This window comes from Syngnathoides biaculeatus, chromosome 3 (assembly GCF_019802595.1).
Source record: "Syngnathoides biaculeatus isolate LvHL_M chromosome 3, ASM1980259v1, whole genome shotgun sequence".
NCBI lineage: Eukaryota > Metazoa > Chordata > Actinopteri > Syngnathiformes > Syngnathidae > Syngnathoides > Syngnathoides biaculeatus.
In genome coordinates, this window is record NC_084642.1 from 5,523,811 (window position 1) to 5,547,927 (window position 24,117).

At 43.0% G+C, this 24,117-nt stretch overlaps 2 protein-coding genes across 3 annotated transcripts in view; one reads left to right on the top strand and one right to left on the bottom strand.

Annotated features, from left to right (window-relative positions):
* Window positions 1-18,390, bottom strand: part of homer2 (homer scaffold protein 2) — a 42,123-nt gene extending 23,733 nt beyond the window's left edge. Inside the window, exons 1-2 of one of the 2 annotated variants that reach the window (XM_061814379.1) lie at window positions 14,428-14,829; window positions 2,331-2,487 (exon numbers count right to left, since the gene is read on the bottom strand). In XM_061814379.1, coding sequence (XP_061670363.1) covers window positions 2,331-2,487; window positions 14,428-14,432 — 162 coding nt within the window. In that variant the 5' untranslated portion in view covers window positions 14,433-14,829. Of the gene's footprint in view, window positions 1-2,330; window positions 2,488-14,427; window positions 14,830-18,236 lie in introns of those variants that run through there. The other variant, XM_061814380.1, reaches the window with a different exon arrangement.
* Window positions 18,391-18,486: 96 nt separating this feature from the next.
* Window positions 18,487-23,573, top strand: LOC133498023 (RNA guanine-N7 methyltransferase activating subunit-like). Its single transcript, XM_061814381.1, has 3 exons — window positions 18,487-18,642; window positions 20,662-20,838; window positions 22,959-23,573. Exons 2-3 carry the CDS (start codon window positions 20,663-20,665, stop codon window positions 23,149-23,151), a joined length of 369 nt encoding a protein of 122 aa, XP_061670365.1. The 5' UTR covers window positions 18,487-18,642; window position 20,662; the 3' UTR covers window positions 23,152-23,573.
* The last annotated feature ends 544 nt before the right edge of the window (window positions 23,574-24,117 follow it).

Here is a 24,117-nt window from a genome sequence, read left to right on the forward strand (position 1 = left end):
TATTTTATTTTACTTTTCATCTTTGTACAATATGTGCACCTCTTTCACTGCCCAAGTAAAGTTTATGCCACAGCTGCCCTAACAGAAATGGCAATTATTAAAATCGTTGTCTGTCTGTAATGGTGATGTATATATGTGCACGCTAGCTAAAATGCTATTTCTAATTCTAAAATATAATTACATGTAAAAAGGTGAATAGTTTAAAAATTCCTCATTCCTGTACAACAGGGGTCAGGAACCTATGGCATGCGAGCCATACCTGGCTCTTTTGGTGGTTCTGTATGGGTCACAGAGCCCTCCTAATGACATACTGTATACAGCAGGGGTGCTCAATTCGTCCATCGCGAGCGAGGCAGTTGTGACGGCATGACTTTTTTTTTTTTGAACATTTTCACAGCACACGTAACTTTCTCTAATAACGACCTACTGCACGGCCACACGCTCTTCTTAATAGTTTACCTGCGCAGCCCCCCTCTGCTCTTAAAGGAGTACACTCATAATTACAAATGTTACAGTACTTACGCAGCCTATCAATGTGCTTCATAATGACAATGTGCTTATCCGCCGCCCAAGACTGGAATTTTTTTTTTTTTTTTACATAAAGACATGCCAAGCATTGTTTGCGAGCACACATACGTGGGGACAAATGAAAAAAAAAAATTCAACCTGCTAACCAGTTGATTGTGAAAACTTGGAACTCAGTTCCCGTCACATACCACACACTATGGCGTGTGAATATTGCTGCACTGACAATGTTTGGTTCTACCTATGAAAAGTTCCCCACATTTAAAAAGAAAAAAAAAACCTATGTTCATGAATAATGGATGCAAGTCTCAAGGGCCGCATGAAGTGTAATTTAATGACGTATGAAACGGAAGACAAAGCCATCAGCAAAGTCGCATTAAATGGTAAAAAGTACTTTTGTCATCATTGGTTGGCAACAGTATAATGTTATTTAAATGAATTTAAAGACTTATTGTACTCTTAAAGTGTTGGTCTTACACAAAATGCACAGATATACTTATATTTAGTTTTAAAAATATGGGATGCCTCTTTTGGAATTACATTTTAAAATATTTGCCATTTATGGCTCTCTCAGCTGAAAAGGTACCCGACCCCTGCTGTACAACATGGTACAATCAAGTCAAGAGCTCACCGCAAATGAAAAAGTGCATTAAAGCACTTCAATTGACTGGAACGTCTCTTCACGTTTTTTGTGACAGGTGTTCTAATAAAATTAAGCACCACATGCGTGCTTGTTGCCAACACAACTCAAACAGTTATGATTGGATTTGGATCAAATTCTGTGTATATCTCATGAGAAAAGCAAGAATTGAACATTTGATTATGACCTCATATTGGATCTGGAAGCGAAGTGTGGATCATTTTGGTAACCCCGGCGACAACTCAAAAAGACGCTGTTACAGGAAACGTAAAATTACTGTAATTACACCGCAACTTTTTTCCACATCACACGCTTTTAACCCTCTGACTTATGCGGTAATGCAGCTAATTTGTGCATTTTTTTCCCCTAAACGGCCACAGGAGGGCACTCGAGCGAAAAAGCTAAGCGTGAGACCGGTGGAATATATGTGCCGAGGAAGTGACTTTTACTGCTATGTTATGTTTTTTTCCCCAACCGGCCCCGTTAGTGCTGCGCTAGTGTGTTGCTGCCGTGTCTCGGTGATTTTTACCGGTATGTTTTTTTGTTTTTTTTTTTTTAATAAACCGGCCCTGTTAGTGCCACGCTAACGTGTTGCTACTGTGTGTTACTGCCGCGTCTCAGTGATTTAGGTACGTTTTTTTTTTTTTTTTTTTTTTTAATAAACCGACCCTGTTAGTGCTGTGCAACCGTGTTACTAATGTGGCTTTTTTTTTTTTTTTTTAAACCAACCCTGTTCATGCTACCATGTTGTTGCTATGTTAAGATAAGCTAAGGTATTAAAACTTTCAAAACTCTTTCTGTGTCCTGTTTTTTTTTTTGTAAATATCTCGTGCTTCAATGTGGGCACGTGTGGCTTTTACACAGGTGCGGCTTATGTATGTACCAAATGGTATTTCCTTTACAAATGTACCGGGTAAGGCTTATAATCAGGTGCGCTCTGTAGCCAGGAAATTTGCCCTTCATCTGGGTGCATAGGTGTGACGCTTGGACGCCAGTAAGAATTGCTCAAACTCGCCAGAAGGCTCATTCTAGGTTATCCATATCAGGCAACAGATATCTGATATGTGAAAGTAGAAAAACCTCTTCTCTCGCCTCTTCAGAACTGCAACGTTTCTCACAACATCCCACTAATATGGTCCGTCACGGTTACAGAGTACACTCATACCTTCGATCCATCCACGCTGATGATGCGGTAGCTGTGGCGTGTGCTGTCATAAAAATAGGAGACTGTGACAGCCTGCTTGCTGGCAGGGACCCAGTTCTTCTTGGTGGTTGGGTCAATTTGGAAGACATGGGCCCTGGTGGTGTAGATTGGCTGCTCCCTGGGGGGGGGGGAGATCAGGACACACGAGAGGGGACATTTGTAAGTATGAGAGCAGTAACAACAAAAGAAAATGTACTGAGCGAGAAGCTCCCCACTCGGGGGGGGGGGGGGGGATTGCCAGATACAATGATAAAAGGGGAAGTACAGTATCGCCATGATACCAGTGAGACACAGGCAGGGCGGTAATCATGTTTGGGAAAAAAAAAAATCCTCATGGCAACTCAAAGCTATTAGTACATCAAAAACAGTCTCCCCTCTCTGAGGTGACAGCAAGACATATCACAGGTGTATCATTGTACGCATTTCCAAAAGCAAGGAGATCAAACTTGTTTTCATAACGGGCCACATCATAATTAAGGTTGCCTTGGGGCGGGTTAAAATGAGGGCGGGAGAAGGGGGAAAAAAAAAAAAAAAAAAGTCACGGTTTAGTACGAGACTTCGTTTAAAGTTCACGCTTAAATAGACGTTCAGTACAGAACAAAATGCTATAAAAATGCTTAACTTGTGTAATTTGATAGATCAACATCTTTAAAATTTTCATTAAAAAAGTGCAAAATAAATATTTTCCCATCTTTTCTGGAAATTAATGCAGGCTATTTAAGGTATAGCATATTCACCAGATACAAGTTGAGGACTAAAGTGTTTTAGACCAAGGGTGCCCAGACTTTTTTTTTACCCCAAGATCTACTTCAAGCATCCAGTCTCTTGCAATCGAACTGCAGGTGGGGGGGGGGGGGGGTCTGCCTTTTTTTTTTTTTTTTTTTTTTTTTTAAATAGAATGACCAATGATGTAACAGAATAACCAAGTCTCAAAAGCTCTACTCACTACAAAAATGCAAAACATATTTTAAAGTATATTGAGGATTCTTTATGTGTAAATGTATGTTTATGTGCCTTGCATAACCGCATGAGCCAATATTACACTACATTAAACTTTAAACATTTTTTTGTAAATATCTGAGTTAATGTTGACGATCACTAAACACCATACGAATGAAAATGCACACCTGGGCTGTGTCACTCACGGCAGTGGATTCGTCCAACTGCAGCGAGAAACACTCACAAATCTGAGAAGTGTGCGCGCGGCCAGTTGGGATTTTAGTTCGTTCACATTTCTCAATCTCATCTTGCTTTTCGGCGAGATGTCGATGTCATATGAGGCAAACGCACTTCGAAAATGGCATCGTTAAAAAGTTGGCCGCCTCCCATTCCGTATGAAAGTGATTTTTTTGTCTTCTTTACTGCAGCATCCATACTTGTTTAAGATTTCTTAAGCGAGCGCTTATAAAGAGGCTGGGGGGGACGCACTGACTAGCATTTTTTTCCTATACTGTCGTTTGCACATCCGCGGTGAGCTAAAGTTAAAAAAAAAAAAAAAATACGCCTGATCGCTCCCCCTCGGCACGCCGTCGCTATCGACCGAAACTGCTCGACGCATTGAGCACCCCTGATTTATACTATGCATGTGTCAAGAGCCTGGGAGAGTCACACTCCTTATCTCTTACCTAATATGTTTATGTGGAACCCGTAATAAATCACCCCGTTATACTTCCTAATAGCCACTGAATTTAATTTATATAGTTTTTAAACAGTGGATGCCCATTTTAGTAAAAAAAGGACAAATTGTGGCAAGCTTTCACAAGCGACAAAGGATGTAGTGGGCCAGAGTTGGATCACGGGCCTCGAGTTTGACACCTGGAGAACAAAGGGAATCTCCCCATGTTTTTGACAAGAAAGCAGGAGGTTGTCATTTTAAAAACAGATTGACGGCAAGCCGGATAAATCAAAGAAAAAGAAGAATAAATAAAAGCGCAAAAGCGCCTTGTCGTCATGACATTCCAGACGCTGAATCATCTCGCTCTCTAACCTGCGCATGACTCACGCGCTAGCTACTCTGGTGTCATTTTTTTCCTCTCCCCCCCCACTTCAAAAAGTGGCAAAAAAAAAAAAAAAGGTACAGAGATTTACATATCCTTGGAAAAGCAGTATATTATCGTCTAAGGACACATTAAGCAGTTTGAGGGGGGAAAATATGAAATGTATAGAAACTACATTAGCGAGAGAACCCTCGCAAAGCATTTAATAGTCAAGCGAATATGCAGAATGTAAGTGTGTACTTCGGGAGAGTTATGTAATACCTTCATTTGAACACTCCTTTCCGCCACAAAATCTCTACTAAAACTGGATGGATGGCTTAACAGTGAAAATGACATGTTCAGATTTAAACAAGTCAATTACTAATTGTCATAGGAGCAAAGTCATTATTTTTTGTGACTCAATAAGGTGCAATATATAAGTAATTTGTTCACGGATTATGAAGAATAAGCTTCAGAGTATTGTGACGTCTCTGTGTTGCGCCAGTTTGTGTTCAACTATCTTTTGCTTAAAGATGAAAACGGCGCACCTATTGATGGCAATCGTCAGCATGTCAACAAGACTATTTGTTAAACAGCTACTGATTGTGGAGTTGCGTTCACTGCCACAAAACACGCTCGTGTCTCAAGTTCGCGCTCGCAAGGCAACTGCCAAATGGTCGCTTGTACCTCAAGGTACCACTGTAATTAAAAGGCCTTCATTCACATTCTTTTTCTTGTGGACTCAAGTCTCAAGATGCTCACTTTGGGTATGAGTGAGAATATAGAGCTCATGGACCTACGCCATAAAATCACGTGACTTTTGTTTACCTCGCCATATTGCTGGTCAAGCTAAGCATTGTTCAATGCTAAGTCGGTTGCAGACGACACGGAAATATGTCTTGTAGCACGACGCCCTGAGTCTTGTCCGATACTGTTAGACATTTAGAAGGTGAAAAAAAAAATGACAGGACGTGGAAAAATTAGATAAACCCGGCATAGAGGACCCGTATTTAATGCCGAAGTTGACATTTTTGTCGATAATAAATTGGATTGTTAATTCAATTCTGCTTATCTTGGACAACTGGATCAACACATGGATCTGGCAAGTAAATCGTCGAGATTTACACAGAAAAGTTTGAAAGCGTATAAAAGTCTGGACGCACACGAATACCTTTTTGCTGAATCTGTCCTCATCAGGAATAAATCTCACATAATGACGATTTTGACGGGTCGTGAACGCGGAAGTGTGTTCGGCCACACGTTAACCTTTGCCGGAATCAAATCGATTTTTTTTTTCAGCTAGTATTCAATACAAATACCAATATTTAAATAAATGATCCCTGGTTTTACACAAACTCGCATTCATCAACTATGATTGAAAAAAAAAAAAAAAAAACGGCGCATGACGGGTCGTGAACGCGGGAGTGTGTTTGGCGACACGTTAAACTTTGCCAGAATAAATTAAAAAAAAAAATAAAAAAAAAAAAAAAAAAGGGGGGGGGAACGGAGTTGTCTCCATGGAACGTAGACGGAAGCAATTGCGGCCACCCAACCCCGATAAACATCAGTTTTTGTGTTTTATAAACGCGCATTGTTCTCAAATGAACCAACTTGGCATTATAAATACTTTATGGTAATTTGAGATTGAGAAGAATAATTCATACCTGAATTGAAGCAATCGTTACACAGGCATTCGTGCATTTTGGTTGGGCACCACCCATCACGTTTAATTTCCGAAATCTATTGATCTTTTCAGATGGTATTCTATAGAATGATCTCTTTGAATACCTGTGTCGTCTGTTGTGACAACCAACAGCACAACAGGTCTCGGGTCATGTAAACGTTCTCCCCCGGTTCGATGTCTCCCACAATGTCGAGCAGCTCTGATTGACCGGCAATACGGCGCCGTGAAAATGGTGGCGTCACGTGCACGAGCTCTATAAGGCTTATATATTTCTGGCATGATGAGAGGTTCTAGAAATACATACAAGCATACAAAATCAAGAGAACATGCATTGGAGCAGTACTGGCAGTTCATGAAATGATGCCAGACAGGGAGGGACAGAAATCCACAAGCTAATAAATCTTTTATTTCCAGCGGGATTACAGATTTCACAGAAATCAAAGCCTAATAAATGCACAGTCCCCGTTTAAGCCTAATCTCGACAAAACCTATTCTACACATCGCCGCTGATGCCTCACGTATAGACGCGTACAACCAAACGCTGACCTTTGCGGCGGCGATGTCAAGAGCCAACTCGCTATGACGGCGAAGGGGGAGTAAAAGGTCAATGCTGAACGCACGGGTGCACTCGCACAACTGTCGGTCGACTCCAGCGATAAAAGGCATCGGATTGAGTTCACGGGATGAAAAGGCGGAGCGACAGTATCGCTGTCATTTTAGAAGTGAGACAGACCGTAAATAACCACCCAGCCATTATCGACGGTGCGTTTCCTCATTGCAAGCCACATCTAAACAGGTTCACTCCAGATCAAATACTGAAAATGTTACAAAATTACAGTTCCTAGTAGGGGTTATTCAGACTAGTCAACTATTGCACTAGCGCGTGATGCCAGTTTCACTACTCACTTGTTTTTAGCTTGAAGAAGAGGCAGAGCAACTTGTAATCACAATGACATTATCTTTATGTTTTGCTTTTCAAAAGTGTCATTTCAAGAGCTACAGGAAGGACGCTTTCACCGATGATGCTCGAGATTGGTCGAGCAGACCGGGAGAGTTGTTGCTGTCGTCTAGGGTTGTGAATAAACACTTGCGTTGTGGAGTGAGAGTGGGGAATTACTCCAGTGCATACGAAGATGTCCACAATTACTGGAATACACTACTAATCCCCACCAGGCCGTACCTGCTGCTGTGATGGGTCCACAAGGACAAGTTTCCAGGTTGAGAAAATGATACCTGGCTGAATGAGTGGCAAGCACACAAAGTGAGATTTTTTTTTTTTTTCCCCTCCCCTCTTCCTGCTGCTGGAGATACCATCGTGCGACAGCAGGCGAGCCATGACAATGGACTTGCGTTCTAACAAGCATGTCGGGAAAAAAATCTGCTGGATAAGCTGTCCATTGTCAGAGAATATAGATTTCAAAGTGATACAGGGTACTGCGCATGGCAGTCAGAAGTCCGGGTGGATTTTTACCAGCAGACAAGTACATTTAACGTCAAATTGTATTACAATTGTTCACATTTATGAATCAAACAAATGAGGGACAAAATGCTGATCTTTAAAAAGAAAAAAGGTTCATCATTAGATTCGTTCCTGTTTGCTCTAGTAATGGAGAGGCCTGACAGATGAGGTTAGACTGGAATCCCCTTGGACTATGATGTTCGCAGATAGTGATCTGCAGTGAAAACAGGGAGCAGGCGGAGGAACAATTGGAAAGATGGAGGCACGCACTGGAAAGGAGAGGAATGAAGATTAGCCGAAGTAAAACAGAATATATGTGCGTGAATGAGAGGGGCGGAGGGGAAAAGAGTGAAGCTCCAGGGAGAAGAGATAGCGAGGGTGGACGACTTCAGATACTTGGGGTCAACAATCCTGAGCGACGGTGAGTGTGGTAAGGAAGTGAAGAAACAAGTCCAAGCGGGGTGGAACAGCTGGCGGAAGGTGTCTGGTGTTCTATGTGACAGAAGAGTATCCGCCAGAATGAAGGGCAAAGTTTATAAAACAGCGGTGAGGCCGGCCATGATGTACGGAATTAGAGACTCCGGCACTGAAGAGACAACAGGAAGGAAAGCTGGAGGTGGCAGAAATGAAGATGTTGAGGTTCTCACTAGGAGTGAGCAGGTTAGATAGGATTAGAAAAGAGCTGATTAGAGGGACAGCCAAAGTTGGATGTTTTGGAGACAAGGGTCGACATGTCCAGAGGCAAGAGAGTGACTACATTGGTAGAAGGGTGCCGAGGATGGAGCTGCCAGGCAAACGAGCAAGAGGAAGACCAAAGAAAAGGTTGATTGATGTTGTGAGGGATGACATGAGGACAGTGGGTGTTAGAGCGGAGGATGCACGAGATTGGTTGAGATGGAAAAAGATGACACGCCGTGGCGACCCCTAATCAGGACAAGCCGAAAGGAAAAGATTAGATTCCGTTGGAGAACAGCATTTCTTCACTGATGCATGAAGAACCACCAGAAAAGGTATTAAAAAAAAATATATATATATATATATAGGCACATTTGTCCAACTCAAATGACAGATTCGGAGAAAAGGTACAATCGGGTTACCTCCAGTACGCATCTCCCACCTAAGACTTCATTTGGGACTTAATGGCAGCAGTTCCTCATCTGGGTTGACCGTTAGATGCTCTCCCTCTCCATCTGATGCTTTAAATAATTTACAGGTGGGTGTGAGTTCGCATGGGAACATTTTTGCGTTAACCCATAATGTACTTTTTCCCCACATCTCACAGGCACTTCTGCGATGGACTAAAGCACACCACGTGCGGTGCAGTCAAGCGTACAAGACCTTTCTTGGCTTATGCACAACAATTAGAACTATAATTCCAACACGAGCACCAAGCAGCGTTTTGTTCAAATTTTGTTAAGAAATATGCCACATAAATGTCAAGTTGGAATATTGCCTGCGTTATGAGTCAGGTTTTCTCAGATTTTGGTCTTTTAAGACTGAAGGTACTGCTTGTAGTCCAGAACTGATAGGACGTGTGAAAATGTTAGGTTTTTTTTAGTTGTTCTTTTGAGGGGCTACAAAGTAGATTGGGATTTGCGTGCGACTTCTAATAATAGTAACAACGTTATTCACATTACAGGCACAAGTGAAAATGAGGACAATCCTCAAGATCTTCTCGTAAAAGGGGAGAATCCACTCTCTTTTGGGAGGTTCTGTGCTTGTATTGTCACAGACCACCCATCCGTGGATCTTGACTGATCACTCCAAATGCTCTAAAATAAATACTGTAGCTACAAAACGGGGAACTGCTTTGGAAACAGCTGGCAGGGTACGAATTATTCCCCCCCCCCCAAGACGGTGGGACATGTATAAAAACAAGGACGCTTTTACCGTATAACAGTGAAGGTTGCAACGACCATGAGAACCAAACCCTTTTTGAAACATCAGGGCTTTTTTTAACGTTAACAACAGTTTCCTCTCACCCATCCAGGAAGTTTATCTGGTCTCCAACTAGGAGAGAGGCATTGATCCTGAATCAAAACGCGGCGGTCCTTCACTACGCTGACCTCACCAATGGGTCACGGACTCCAACTTAATCTCCGAACCGTAAGGCAGGGAGCACATGAGAAGTTTCCACTGAGGCGCTGCATAGGAGCAGATGGCCTCGCGGGCCTCAACCATCTGGCTAAGAGACTTCCAATCCGCCGTCAGCCTGTCTTCTTTCATTTGTCCGCGTTTCTTTAAAAACCAAGCGGTGCATCCACTTTCCTTCTACACCTTCTCGGGCTCCCTCACGAGCAGACGGAGAAGGGACCCAGATTAGGCTTATGGTCTGCTCTCCCGGCAGGGGAGCGAAAGACCCATTGCCACGTCACATGCGAGCCTAATCAATGAGTGTTAAGCCTTCCGATGTGGGTCTCTGGTCAGCCCGAAGATTATCATCTATCCCTGTGTTAGCGCCGCTCCCAGCAGGACTTACTTTAAATAGCAATACGCAGATCGTGTTGCCGGCTCTGCGTAAGAAAAGGACCGTCTAAGGTCCATTCGGGCATATTTCCACAAGCCAATAGGAGGTGAGGTGTAAATTGTGATCACTTTATCCATCCATGCATTCCCAGTGCCGCTTATCCTCACAAGGGTCGGGGGGTGCTGGAGCCTATCCCAACTGTCAATGGGCAGGACCCTGAACTGGTTGCCAGACAAACAGCCACACTCACAATCACATTTAGGGGCAATTTAGTGTCAAATTCATGTCACAGGTCTGAGGACCGGGGTTCAAATAACGTTCCCGGCCCTATGGTGGAGTTTACATGTCCTCCCTGTGGCTGTGTGGGTTTTCTCCAGGCACTCCGTTTTTTTCCCCACATCCTAAAAACGTGCAACATTAATTGGAGACTCTAAATTGCCCCAAAGTGGGATTGTGAGTGCGACTGTTGTTTATCTCCATCTGACCTGTGATTGGCTGGCAACCAGTTCAGGGCGTACCCTGCCTCCTGCCCGATGACAGCTGAGATAGGCTCCAGCACTGCCCGCGACCCTCCTGAGGATAAGCAGCTCAGAAAATGGATGGATGAAACCAAATCACTAATGTGTCAAGGTCAGGAGAGCAGTGAATGTTCACAGGATTTATTGTCCATCTATAACATTTAGGAGCAAGCAGACCAGGGCCAAAACTCAGACAACAAAAAAGAAAGGACAAGGAAAAACTGACAGAGACATCGATCAACCGGCGTCATTCCGAATTTTTACTTATGGTATTCCAAAACTCACTTCGAAACACTTCATTTTTTGCCTTATTGCATTTAAGTTATCATTCAGACGGAGGTGAGACTGGCAAGACGTTTCCCTGTCCCTGACTGCAGTTCTGAGTCAGTTTCGAGAAGCTTCAGATCGTTGAGCGTAATAATCTTCCACTCGAAGCCTTTGAACGTCCTGAAGTCGGGCCGGGTAAAGCTTTATCGCTCTCAGACGCGTATGCTAAATCGAGCCTTTGTCAATGCAGAGTTCCAGTTGAGCCGACGGGGTAGAATCCCCCCCCCCCCCCGACTTTGCGTTCACGTCTGTTCTAGATGTTTGGCGTCTTCCGTAAGTAGTGGCAGTCGGCGGCCTCAGATGCTATATTGAGTAACCTGCCATGGATATTTGTACTGCGCATTGGATCAGTGAGATGGCCCTAAAACTGGTCCTCAACTACAGCCAGGGAGAGGAAAAACTGCAAAGCCTAACTATGGTCGAATGATACCCGAAGTGTACAGTATATAGTGACTTTTGGAACACCCTGTTCATAGAGTACTATTGTTTGCTTCTTCTTTTTGCACATTTAAAAACAGAAATACTGTAAACAACTGCTCAAACCAAACCTTGACACTGTCATTGAAGCGCCGTTCTAAAGAATGCCAGGATCTATTTTACTGACGTGTCAAGTGTAACTACAGGGTGGCAGTGAGTAAAAGCAGGCGAGAGTCACGTCACCACGTCGGCGACACGAGCCGAGAGCGGCTCGAGGCTGCAGGTCCGCCGGGGGCGACTTTCAGAACAATGCTACGGAGGACGTTTCAAAGCAATTGGGGGAGTGCGCAGATCTCTTAAAAGCGAGTCAGGGCTGTGGGACTCGCTTTTAATACGAAAGTGCGGTCTGGGAAAACAGGTAGCGCTGCATTCTCTTGTCATTACCCCAGCCGAACTACCTCATTTTACCGTACCCGTCCAACAATTGTCCAAAATTAGCCTTCTACACATACGCTACTTTGTGTTAATTGTACCTTTGAAAATGTGTGCACACAATGAAAAACAGCTATGGATATGCCATAATCAATACACTCAGTCAAAATACTAAAAACACTTTTGTGCAATCCTTCACCGATGCCAAAGTACAACCACAACAACAAACAAATTCAAATTAATTCAGTGTAACCAATAAAAACAACTAATAAAAACAACAACAACAACAAATTCCGACCTTTACGGGGCCAAGGCGATACTGCATCGACTGTTTTTGACAGACGTCTCACACCTACAGGTTTTGGAACGTGGTCGCCATTTTGGTTGTGCGAATTTGAGTAAACAAAACCGTAACTAAGCGGGAATCATTTCAGGAAGGCGTACAAACAGCGGCGCACCGCTGCGTTATCGGTTGCGCAAACGAAAGGGGGCCTTTGTAAAGTGGCTTTCTTTCGTCTGCCACCTGCGATCAAGAACCAGTGCGAGAAAACGGAGCAGTTAGCAACCAAACGCCGACAACCGTGGCTGTCTCGTACTAGCAGAGCCGATCTAGGAGCCAAGTCATTCCCTTATGTGAGAGTTTGCTCGGAGCATTTTGTTTTTGGTAAGTATTGGATACCGTTTTAGCAATATGTGAAGGAGAAGTATCCTTTTCCGGCCATGGGCCGACATAATACTCGTGTGTGGATGCAATGCGTGTCTCCAAAAGCTGTATTTTCTGTTTTATTATCATAAGTTTGTAAAAACGAGTTACCGCACCGCTAGGCGTTTCTTGAGTAGAGTTAAAAATTGCAGCAGTGGAAGTGGAGAAAGAGGTGCAGGCTCCACTTGGGACTCGTTCCGGTCGAACCTCTCGGTAACAAAAAACGAAAATAATAATCTACCGCTTTCGTTGGTATAATCAACATAATTTAACAACGCGGACTGCAATCACGCGGTACATATTTCAATTGCATTGTGCGGTACACTAAACTAAACCCTGTAATTCTTTAATTGGCCCACGGTATAAGCGCTCGTCGAGAAGAGGAGATAGTTGACGACGTCTGGATAGGTTACCGACGCCTACATTTGTGTGCTCCATTTGTGTTTCTCCAAGGCATACGGGTCGATATTTTCGATCAAAGCGCACTTCTTGTCCTAACGCTTTCTGGAAACGACATCTAATGAGCCCCGATAACTTTCCAAAGTCTTTTTTCCACCATCGTGCGTCACTTAACAGTCGTATGAACATTTGTGTAACTCGTCTGTATGCAAAATCATTAGGGTGAACCCATCCATCATGGCCAGTTGCCCCGGAGGTAGTCACGTGGTCGAAAATTGTCTATCTTAGTCGTATAATAATGCTTTCATAGGTGAAACAGAGCTGGTAAAGCGTTGGCCTCACAGTCCTGTGGTCCCGGGTTAAATCCCGGACCTCGCCTGTGTGGGGTTTGCATGTTCTCCCCGTGCCTGCGTCGGTTTCCTCCGGGCACTCCGGTTTCCTCCCAAATTCCAAAAACATGCAACATTAATTGGACACACTAAATTGCCCCTAGGTGTGATTGTGAGTGTGGCTGTTTGTCTCTATGTGGTCTGCGATTGGCTGGCGACCAGTTCAGGGTGTACCCCGCTTCCTGCCAGTTGACAGCTGGGATAGGCTCAAGCGCTCCCCGCGACCCTCGTGAGGATAAGCGGCAAAGAAAATGGCTGGATGGCTAGGTGGAACAGATCCTTAGGGCAAGCCATTTGAGCATTTATTTATTCTTGCTATCCAGGTGAAGGTAAATGTACCAGTATGCTTTCCTCACGAGTATAACAATTCTGAGCACGAGTCAAATTACTTGGGTGTACTCGTAGAAAGGTATCCTATTAGTAGCGTTTCCCTCACCTTCCAATTACATTAGCTTAACAACTTTGTCACACTAGTTGGACAATTCCAGAAAAACTCTGGATTAGTAGACATTGCCACTAGTAGACAAAAGTTACCAAGGGCATCGAATAAATGATTTAAGCAGTCATTACATATCCTTAATGTCCAGTTTAAGGTCTATATACACTAGTACACTCTTTCTCCTCACTAGTAGATATTACAGCACACTAGTGGAAAGTCTGGGGCACACTCATCGAACGAGCGTCTAAATAATTTGTGGCATTTCTTGTGGAGCAAAATAACTCAGGAGCAGGAGATTACTACGGTATACTTTACCCAAGTAGTGTTACAAGCACTTCAGCAGTAAACTACTAGTAAAGTTTCACTGAATATTCTCGAGCAAAAAGTAAAACGCAGGCGTTCTACTTCGTCCTTTTACTAGTGGACTAACTAATCAGTTTCACCAATGAACATAAAGCGCGTACTAGTGTATGGACCTTGAACTGCATATAAAGGATATGGAATAAATAGTTTTCCATATTTCAAATCCAAATGGACACTGGTGGACTGCTACCACCCACAGCCACCGCATGTAAATAATACCGTGGAGGAATAATAATCATAATCTTCAGCGCGCCGTGGGTGTCCACGACGACCTACACACATTCGCGCTGAATGACACCTCCACGTAGGATTATACTAAAAGCACATTTTGTACGTACACCGAGTTAGCGCCGCAGTCTATTGCAATAATAATTGCGCTCAAACGGTTCATTTGGACTGTGTGTGTGTTTTCACGTGAAATGTCGATTTTGAATTTGAAGTGAATGCATTTTGCGGTAATAGAGCCTAAGAGCAGGTGTACTCACCCCATTTGGCACTCGCAGCTTTTTCGGATCTGTGCGCTCGAACGCGACGCGGATCGGCGACTCAAAGTCCACAAGCGTCAAGAGTTCGACCTTTTTCCCGACCCCCTCCGTCCTCCCTCGTCGCTTTCGGAAGAGAAAATGTGAGAGCGATTGTTCCTTTCGAGGGCTCGAAGGTTTCGGTGAGCGCTGCCGCCTCCTCCTTTTCCTCCTCCTGAGCCTGTCAACCAAGTTGTTTTTTTTTTTTTTTTTTTTTTAGTTTTTTTGGGGGGGGCTCTTCGCGTTCAACTAGTCACACGCGCGCGGCGGCGTCAAAATGAGAAATTCGAACACGAAAGAAAAATTTAAAAATAAAAACAAAATGACAGCTGCCGTCCTCGTCGAATTTGTGGAGTTGATGTTGGCGTTTACCTGCCTGACTTTTTTTTTTTTTTTTTTTTCCCTCCCTCCTCCTCATCGACTGAGTGGGAACAAGTTCCACGTCCGCGCGTGAGCAGCGACACGGAGCGGCGTTATTAAAATTCGCCCGGTCCAAATTAACGTCAGCGATATTCGTAACATGATTCTTCCCCCCCCCCCCCCCGCCAGCGCAATTAGGTTTGCCGATTATCCGTGACGTCATTAGCGCCGAGGACAAAACAACGTCACTTTTTCCATTCATGTGGACGCGGCTCGTCATGACACAGAGCTCCAACGCGGTGGCGGATATCCGCTCGTGGATTACATATACAGTACTGTACAGTATCTACAATTTCATTATGACTAACTCATCATACACTTTTTCACAAACGCAAAAATTGATTTTGAATATTCGAAATGGGCACATACAGTATCCATACACATCTTGAATTGAGTTGAAATAGAGATATCATGAACTGGAATTATGACTATAATCAGAATCAAACTTCTATAAGGTTATTTCTTGTGATGCACGTGTAGATGGGATGAGTACTCAGCCCTGAGGTACACCTGCAAGAAACTCTCTAGAAGTAGTTATTAGTAAATAAAAAAAAAAAGAAAAGAAAAAAAGAATAATATAACTAGGCGGCACGGTGGGGCAGCTGGTAAAGCGTTGGCCTCACAGTTCTGAGGACCCGGGTTCAATCCCGGCCTCGCCTGCGTGGGTTTTCTCCCACATCCCCCCAAAAAATGCTACATTACTTGGACATTCTAAATTGCCCGTAGGTGTGACTGCGACTTGTCAGTCTCCAAGTGCCCTGCGATTGGCTGGCAACCAGTTCAGGGTGTACCCCGCCTCCCGCCCGATGACAGCTGGGATTGGCTCCAACACTCCCGCGACCCACGTGAGGATAAGCGGCTCAGGAAAACAGGTAGATGGATATCTGCGGTGACGAACGCCATACACAATGAATACAAAAAGTGACGTCATTTGGCCGAGGCGAAATGACGTGGAAGGAAACTCATTGTGGACGGAAGGAATCATGTTCCGGATATCGCTGACTCGGCGAAATGGAATTACAGATATCTAAAACATATTAACATAGACTGCGAGTCAACGTCAATGACTATTAGTCGGAAAGATATTGTCAATGTCATTCTGACGAGTCGTCACATTTTGGATCGTTGGAACTTTAAGAGCCGTTAAGTGATTGGGACAGGTCAAAACCCTGTGATTCATTTTGTCCAGTCAAAGGAGAACTATTTTAATAGTATTGTGTCATTTTTCCCATGCCATATCTCCATTGGCCCCAGTTTGTGATGTCTACAATTTGATTTTGACTGGTCATAACTCCAGTTCAATATCTATATACATCGATATTTTTTTTTTTTGCAGTCCATGCGGCAAGCCAGCCTTCTTAGCAGACTGGATATTTGTGTCAAATGCAATTTTCCTTGTGATCCCCCACTCCCCGAGTCATTTAAATGCTGGTGCATCGTTCGCTCGGAACTCAAATTTGGCCATGCAAGAACCAAATTCTTCTTTTCCTTTCGGCTTGTCCCGTTAGGGGTCTTTTTCCCCATCGAAGCCTATCTCGTGCATCTTCCTCTCTCACACCCGCTGCCCTCATGTCCTCCCTCTCAACATCCATCAACCTCTCTCTCTCTCTCTCTCTCTCTCTCTCTCTCTCTCTCGCGCTCTTTTGCCTGGCAGCTCCATCCTCAGCACCCTTCTACCAATCTCCCCTAACCATCGATGTCTGCTCTCTCGGACCTTGTCTCCACAACATCCAACTTTGGCTGTCCCTCTAATGAGCTCATTTCTAATCCTATCCAGCCTGTTCACTCCGAGCGAGAACCTCAACATCTTCATTTCTGCCTCCTCCAGTTCTGCTTCCTGTTCCCATACATCATGGCCGGCCTCACCACCGTTTCATACACTTTGCCCTTCATCTTAGCGTAGACTCTTCTGTCACATAGAACACCAGACACCTTCCGCCAACTGTTCCACCCCACTTCTTCACTCTCCATTGCTCTGTATTGTTGACCCCAAGTATTAGAAGTCGTCCACACAACACAATAATGAATTGAAAAATAGCAATACTAAGATGAGTCATAAATCGGAAAATTCAGAGGTTGGGGCACTCAAGGGGGTCAAGCAATGACGTAGAATAAAAACTGTACTGCACTCAGGCCCCTTTCATGTGGTCAACTGCCGGTCAGGGCAAAACATTGCTTTGGGTACCATTTTACGTGAAAGTTGACATCTTTACATTTGTACATTATGAAACATAACATCGAATTTAACTGGAATACGTTAGGTTTAGATTTTTTGTTGCGTGCAGGTGGTCGCAAAGAAGTAACCTTTCACTGTTGTTTCACCTGAACCTTCATAATTAATTATCATATATTCACGCATCGTTTTCCATAACAATGTGTGCATGTTTTCCATACTTCTTGCCCTGACCAGAAGTCAGAGCCTGTTGACCATGGCGGAACCAATGATGGATGTCCAGTTTTTAATTCTACGTCAAGCTCTACTTTTGAAATTATCATTAGTTAATCTAACTTTTTTTGTACGGTAGTTTTGGTGGGGTATCCAGTCATTTATTTTCTGAGCAATATATGAAAGTTAACGAGAATTTTTTTTTCTTGTGCCGGCTCATCAAAACAGCCGTTGTATAGAGCTCGTGAACCTACGTCATAAAATCATGTGACTTTTGTTTACGTCGTCGTATTCAATACAAATGCCGATATTTAAATGAATGACCCCTGGTTTTACACAAGCTCTCATTCATTAACTATGATTGAAGAAGGGGGGGGGGTCGACTCCTCCACACGGAAGCGTATTGCAGCCACGCGCACACCCCCTAAACTGTTACTTTTTTTTCTAAAAAGTCAATTTTGCATTATAAATACTTCGTAATTTGATATTAAGAATAATTCCTACCTAAAATGAAGTGATCGCTACACAGGCGTTTGATTGCCGAAATCCATTGATATTTTTTGGTCTTTCCAGCTGGTATTCCATAGAAGGATCTCTTTGAATATCTGTCTCGCCTGTTGTGACAACCAACAGCACAACAGCTCTCGGGTATCGTCAACATTCTCCTCCGGTTCAATGTGTCCCACAATGTCGAGCAGCTCTGTTTGACCGGCAATATGGCGCCGCAAAAACGGTGACGTCACGTGCACGACCTCTATAGAATTTTAAGTGCATTTCAGTTCGAACAGTGGTTTACGTAAATGAGTTTCCTCATCGGTGTGAGTACTTTTGGCGCCTCTGCTAGCAACACTTAATTATTATTATTATGATAGTAGCGACAAACGTCCATGTTTACCAAGCTAATGCTTAACAATAAATACACCCCATCACCAGGTTGTCTTTTTTCCTCTCACTCTCGAGCACTTACATGACTCCCAACGCCTTCGTACGCGTCACCTTCCGCGAATACCACGATGATGTATTTAATTACAAATGTAGCTCGACTGAATGCCCCTGCCCATGGGCATGACTCACTCACGTTTCGATATATTTTGTTTGTTGAGGAAACTAAATTGCTTTTGACCTTTATATGTTCGCCACCAACAAGTGTCAGGTGATCACCGTCAATCAAAGGCACGTGCGTGTGTTTTTCAGGAACTATTGTTTTGCGACCTGTTGTTTCGAGAGGGAATACTTTCCCCGTGGTACTGTAGTGCGGTTTGTTTAGTCTGTTCTGTGTTTCCAGTGGGAAAGCTTTCAGCGCTGGACGGTTTACATTTGTGCAAGGAACTTCACTCGTGGAAGTCTATTGTGTGTTTTCAAGCTTTACTCAGGTATGTTTACAAAAAGTATAATAGTTACGTGGTTGTTAGTTACTTCTTTGTTTACGTTTTTTTTTTTTTGGCCAGTGCTAATTTGCGACGAGTGTCGTCTGATTGCGCGTTCGGGTGTTTGAGGCTTACTTCATTTTGTGTGTATAACATGATTTTCATTTTTTTCCTCGTTTGGATAAAATGTATTTTAATGCCACCGCAATGATTCTGCTGCTCTATCCGTCCATCTTTCAATACATGAAAATTATTATTATTATTATTGTAGTATGCAAAGTGCCGATTATATTAATTTCGTACACATTAGGGCTCGTCCAGTAAAGTATTTTTGCTCTTAAAAGAGGCAAAGTGAAGTCACCTTCTTTGTGAGGGAAAAAAAAGTGAAATATATATGATATATAGATCAATTCTGAATGTGTGTACATAATCAGGGCTCGTATACGTAAGCGGTTAAAGCATTTATTAGATATCTATTTTAACCTCCATCCACGCATTATTATGCTCTTTTCCACACTAACATACGACTTTGTCTTAGTGTTTTTCCACAACTCGCAGCACTTGGCTTAATAGTATGCAATTAAAGTCATGAGTAAAATATTGAGCTGTATCACCAGCACTATTACTCCCAACTAGTAGAGATATGTCACGGAGTAGTAGGATCCAGCACTGTACGAGTAGAGCCCAAAATGCCCACAAGTAGTTTTCCCTCACTAGTTGATCTCATGCAGGGGTCACCAACGCGTTGCCCACGGGCGAATGGTAGACCGCGAGGACCATATAAAGCGCCCGCGAAGTATTTTTCTAAAAACACCGTAGGCCACAAATTGTTACTACTATTTGTGCTTTAAATTCTGAATCTTACGTGAATTAAAATTCTAAAATACCTGTAATGTCATTTACTACAATAAATTAAAAACAAAAATATTTTCGGCACGTGTAACTAACTGAGTCTGAAATTTTCTGCAAACAGGTCACGTCGCACTTCGTGCGATCGGTGCTCACGGAGCCCTGATCGAATGTGTAGCGATGTCTTATAAGTGATTATCTTGTCTTCTTATATCTTATAAGTGAGAACAACTTTTAAAAAACATTTAAAAACATAACTAGTAAGATTAGTAATTCTTCTGGTTTGTCTTGCTCGTGAACAAATGTCAATTTCCTCACTGGGACGAATGGATGTAACTGCGGAGGCAAAACTGCTCGAGTTGTCAATTCGGTGCTACTAGTACTAAAAGTCACATTGTAAAACTTTACGAGTTAACATCTAGCGCTTCAGTACTAGTAGTAGAATTGTGATGTCAACTAGTGCAAACTTTTGCCTCATTAATTAAGAACATGTAGTCTGCAGTACAGAAATATCATACCTAGGTTAAAGTATTTAATTCATTGCCATAAACTCGGCTATGCTACATAGGTCAAACTAAAAATGGATCCTAAAATTATGGTGCAGTCAATCTGTAAAGGTCGCGCTAAGCAAGAATGGAAACCATGTTTGAGCAGGGCGGCTATCTTGCCAAGCGTACAGATGAGCCTCTCGAGGCAGTTCGACTCTTCCCATCTTCGAATATCGCTCGGCTCCCGTAATTCAAACCTCATGTGAGGCGACAACCGCAAACCGAGGCTGACACGGCGGTCGACCGCGGTGAGCCTGGTGGCTCAAATGCCGTAACCGTGGAAACCGCAATCTTTTCACCGTCGAGCGCGAACGTAACCTGTAATTGAGTCAACTTACCTGTTAAAATGTAAATTTAAGATCACCTTTCCAAGCAGTTTGTACTGAACTGAGAGAAGAAGGCTAAAATCGTCGTCATTCAAGCGATTTAACCATTTTTCCTACCCCTCGGTCCCACAATGACATACGTATGGCACCACAAACAAAGCCTCCTATTGAAAGTTTTGTTTACTTGTGTTGCCAATGGAGAAGGCTTTGGCGTTTGCAACATCGTATTAAATTTTCGTGTACATACAGTACAGCCGAATAAGCCGTTTGCCTCGCGTTAACCGGATTCTCATTCATTTCAGAATGAGTGAGAGCGAGACTACGGCAAAACAGCAGAGTTACGAGGAGATGTTCGCGCACAGATTTTCATCAGAGGACAAAGAGTTCCAGGAGTACGTGAACAGGCCGGCTGATCCTCCTCCAATCGTGGAGGACTGGCAAGGTCGCGGCGGAGGAAACCACCAAGGAAGAGACAGAAGGTCCACTTCGTCTTTCTCTTTTTTTTTTTACTTGGCAGTTGGCACACGCAAACATTCATCCAGACAATCGTGGATGTCTTCAAAGTACTAGCACAAATTTGACCAAAGTAGTGATATCTGTAATATATCATCAATAGGGCTGTCCCTATTGCATTTTTCTCTGCTTGTGTACTGCCCCCGCTTGATTTTGAGTATCTGCTGATACCGAGTCGCGATCTGATACTTCGGCAATGCATTTAGAAAAAAAAAGAGAGCAAATTGTCACAATTGTGTTCATTTTTATTGGAATAAAAGTCAGCCAGTAGGATTCCTTATGATGTGGGTTTAAGTCTAGTGTGACATTGATTCAAACCATTTTCTTTACTTCTTGTCCTTATTCCAGCCAATCGTAGGGCACATGTAGAGCTCGTGCACGTGACGTCATAATTTTCACGCCGCCATATTGCCGGTCAAACAGAGCCGCTCGACATTGTGGGAGACGTTGAACCGGGGGCGAATATTGGCAATACCCGAGACCTGTCGTACTGTCGGTTGTCACAACAGATGAGACGAATATTCAAAGAGAAAAACCGAAAAGATGGATGGATTTTTCGGCAATTAAACATGATGGATGCTGCCCATCCAAAATACACACACACCTGCGTAGCGATCACTTCATTTCAGGTAGGAATTATTCCTCTCAATCTCAAATTCCCAAGAAATATTTATAATGCCAAATTGGCTCATTTGAGAACAATGCGTTTAAAAAAAAAAAAAAACGACAGGGGGTCATCTCCAACGTACACGAAGCGTGTTGCAGCCACGCGTTAATCTTCGGCTGACTTTTTTTTTTTTTTTTCTAATATCCACTGTTCTCAAATAAGTCCAATGCGTATTTAAAAAAAGAAAACAAACCGTCGGTCACACAGATGTTTACCGAAGTTTAACATGTGGCCGCAACACGCTTCCGTGTACGGGGGGCTGAAGCCTATCCCAGCGGTTTATTTTCTTTTTTTAAATACGCATTAGACTCATTTGAGAACAATGCATATTGGAAAAAAAAACGTTTGTCATGGAAATGTTTACCAAAGTTAAACGTGTGGCTGCAAAACTCTTCGTGTACGGAGGAGCCAACTTGCTGTCTTTTTTTTTTTCTTTTCTCCCAATCATAGTTAATGAATGTGAGTTTGTGTAAAACCAGGGGTCATTTATTTAAATATTGGTATTTGTATTGAAAAAAAATTCTGAGTGGCTCCACCACTATGTGGGATTTCGTCTCGATTGACAACAGATCCAGCAACAAAGTATTTGGTATGCATCCAGACTTTTCTACGCTTTCAAACTCTTCCGTGTAAATCTGGACGACTTACTCACCAGATCCGTGCGTAGATCCAGTTGTACAAGACAAGCGGAAGCGGATTAATAGTCCACTTTCTTATCGGCGAAAACATCGACTTCCACATTAAATTATGGGTCCTCTACGCCGAGTGTCTCTCATTTTTCCACGTACCTTCGTTTATTATCACCTTCTAAATGTTTAACGGTATCGGACAAAACTCTGGGCGTACTTTCGGGTCCTCTCCAACCGACTTAGCATTGAACAACGGCTTGTTTGACCGACACTTCCGGCCAGCGACGTGATTCGATGACGTTGGTGCACGAGCTCTATAGACAACCATTCACACGTAAGGAAAATTGAGTGAACACATATACATTTTTTCCATAGCTGAGCCGTGCTGAAGCGCAAAATAATGATGCAAACAAATGATGTTGAAGTAACTAAAATCTAAACACATTAAATATCAGAAATTGCACTTAGTGCAGTCGCAAAATAGTGTTAAAATGGTCAAAGAATCAGTTTCATGCAGTGCAACATTGTATATGTAAAACAAGGGCAAATAATTCCACTTCAAATAAAAAAAAAGTACATGATTCTTTATTCGTGAGGAAGTCAAATTGTTATTAAAAGGCAAAAAAAAATTGACTTTTATGCTATCTTAACAATGGTTCTGCAATTATTGTTTACTGTCTACAAAGCATTGAGAAGGCATACAGATGTTACTTATAGGCAGTGCGATACTGCGTTTTTATAAAAAAATGACTTGTTGAGATCATGTGTTGATTTCTTTGACTCTCTGCAGGTACCAGGACCGTCAAGGGGGTCGCGGCTGGGGCGGAGGCCAAGGGTGGGGCGGGGACCGCTCTGGAAGGGGCGAGCATCACAGGCAGCAACAATACAGAGACCGGTACGGGGGGGGTGATCGTGGACCGCAACCAAACTCCCACCAGGATAACTCATCGTACTACCACCGGCCTCGGTATGACCGGTACTGATCTCTCATATCAGGATGAAATAATTTGCATATGTGGCAGTGTTGTCCCTGGTGTTTTGTTTTTGTTTTTTTTTAGTTGACATTTGACCAGAGTTTCATAGTATGTCGACAACGTTTGTATTTTCATCATTTTCCTTGGACGTGCAGTGCATGTACACGTAACACTTGAAAAAAATAATGCTCACAGAAATAGTATTTGAAGGACAGCAACAAAAATGGTGTACCTGGCCTGTTGTTCTTGTCTGCTAGTTGTTAAATCCAAGATGTAATTAATTACACATTTTTACTGAAGATTGTAAGTGAAATATTATTACCATATTTTCTCCAACAGGACTATAAATGAAGCAATGAAGCACGTAGCTTTGTGTGTGTTGTCAAAGTTGCTCAGCATGAATCAATATGAATAAAATACTACTTTTGAAATTATGAGCCATCATTTTGTTGACACCCCCCCCCCCCCCCGAATAATCTTACTCGTGACGACAAAGACCGTACCAATACGTGCTCTTTAAAGGTCAAGTGTCATCCCGATAAACATTCTAAAATAGATAGTGAAATAAAAAAATACATATAACATTATTAACTTTCAATGTCTACACGAAAAAAATGAATACGAGCGGAGAGTGCGTCATCCGTGCGCAAAGTTCCGGAAGTGTCATTCGATGACATCTAAGTGGTCGTCATATTGGCTGCATCTTCTGGTGTCGATATCTGCCCTGCGACTGCTGACCGGCGACCGGTTCAGGGTGTAGTCCGCCTTTCGCCCGAAGCTAGCTGGGATTGGCTCTCGCTCTCCCGCGACCCTTGTGAGGATTAGTGGCTTGGACAATGGCATTATAAGGCAAAGCAAATTTATTTGTATACCGCATTTCATACATGAGGTAACTCAACGTGCTTTACATGATTAAAGGCATTTAAAAATAAAGAGGTAAAACATTTAAAATGGGATATAAAAATACACTATTTA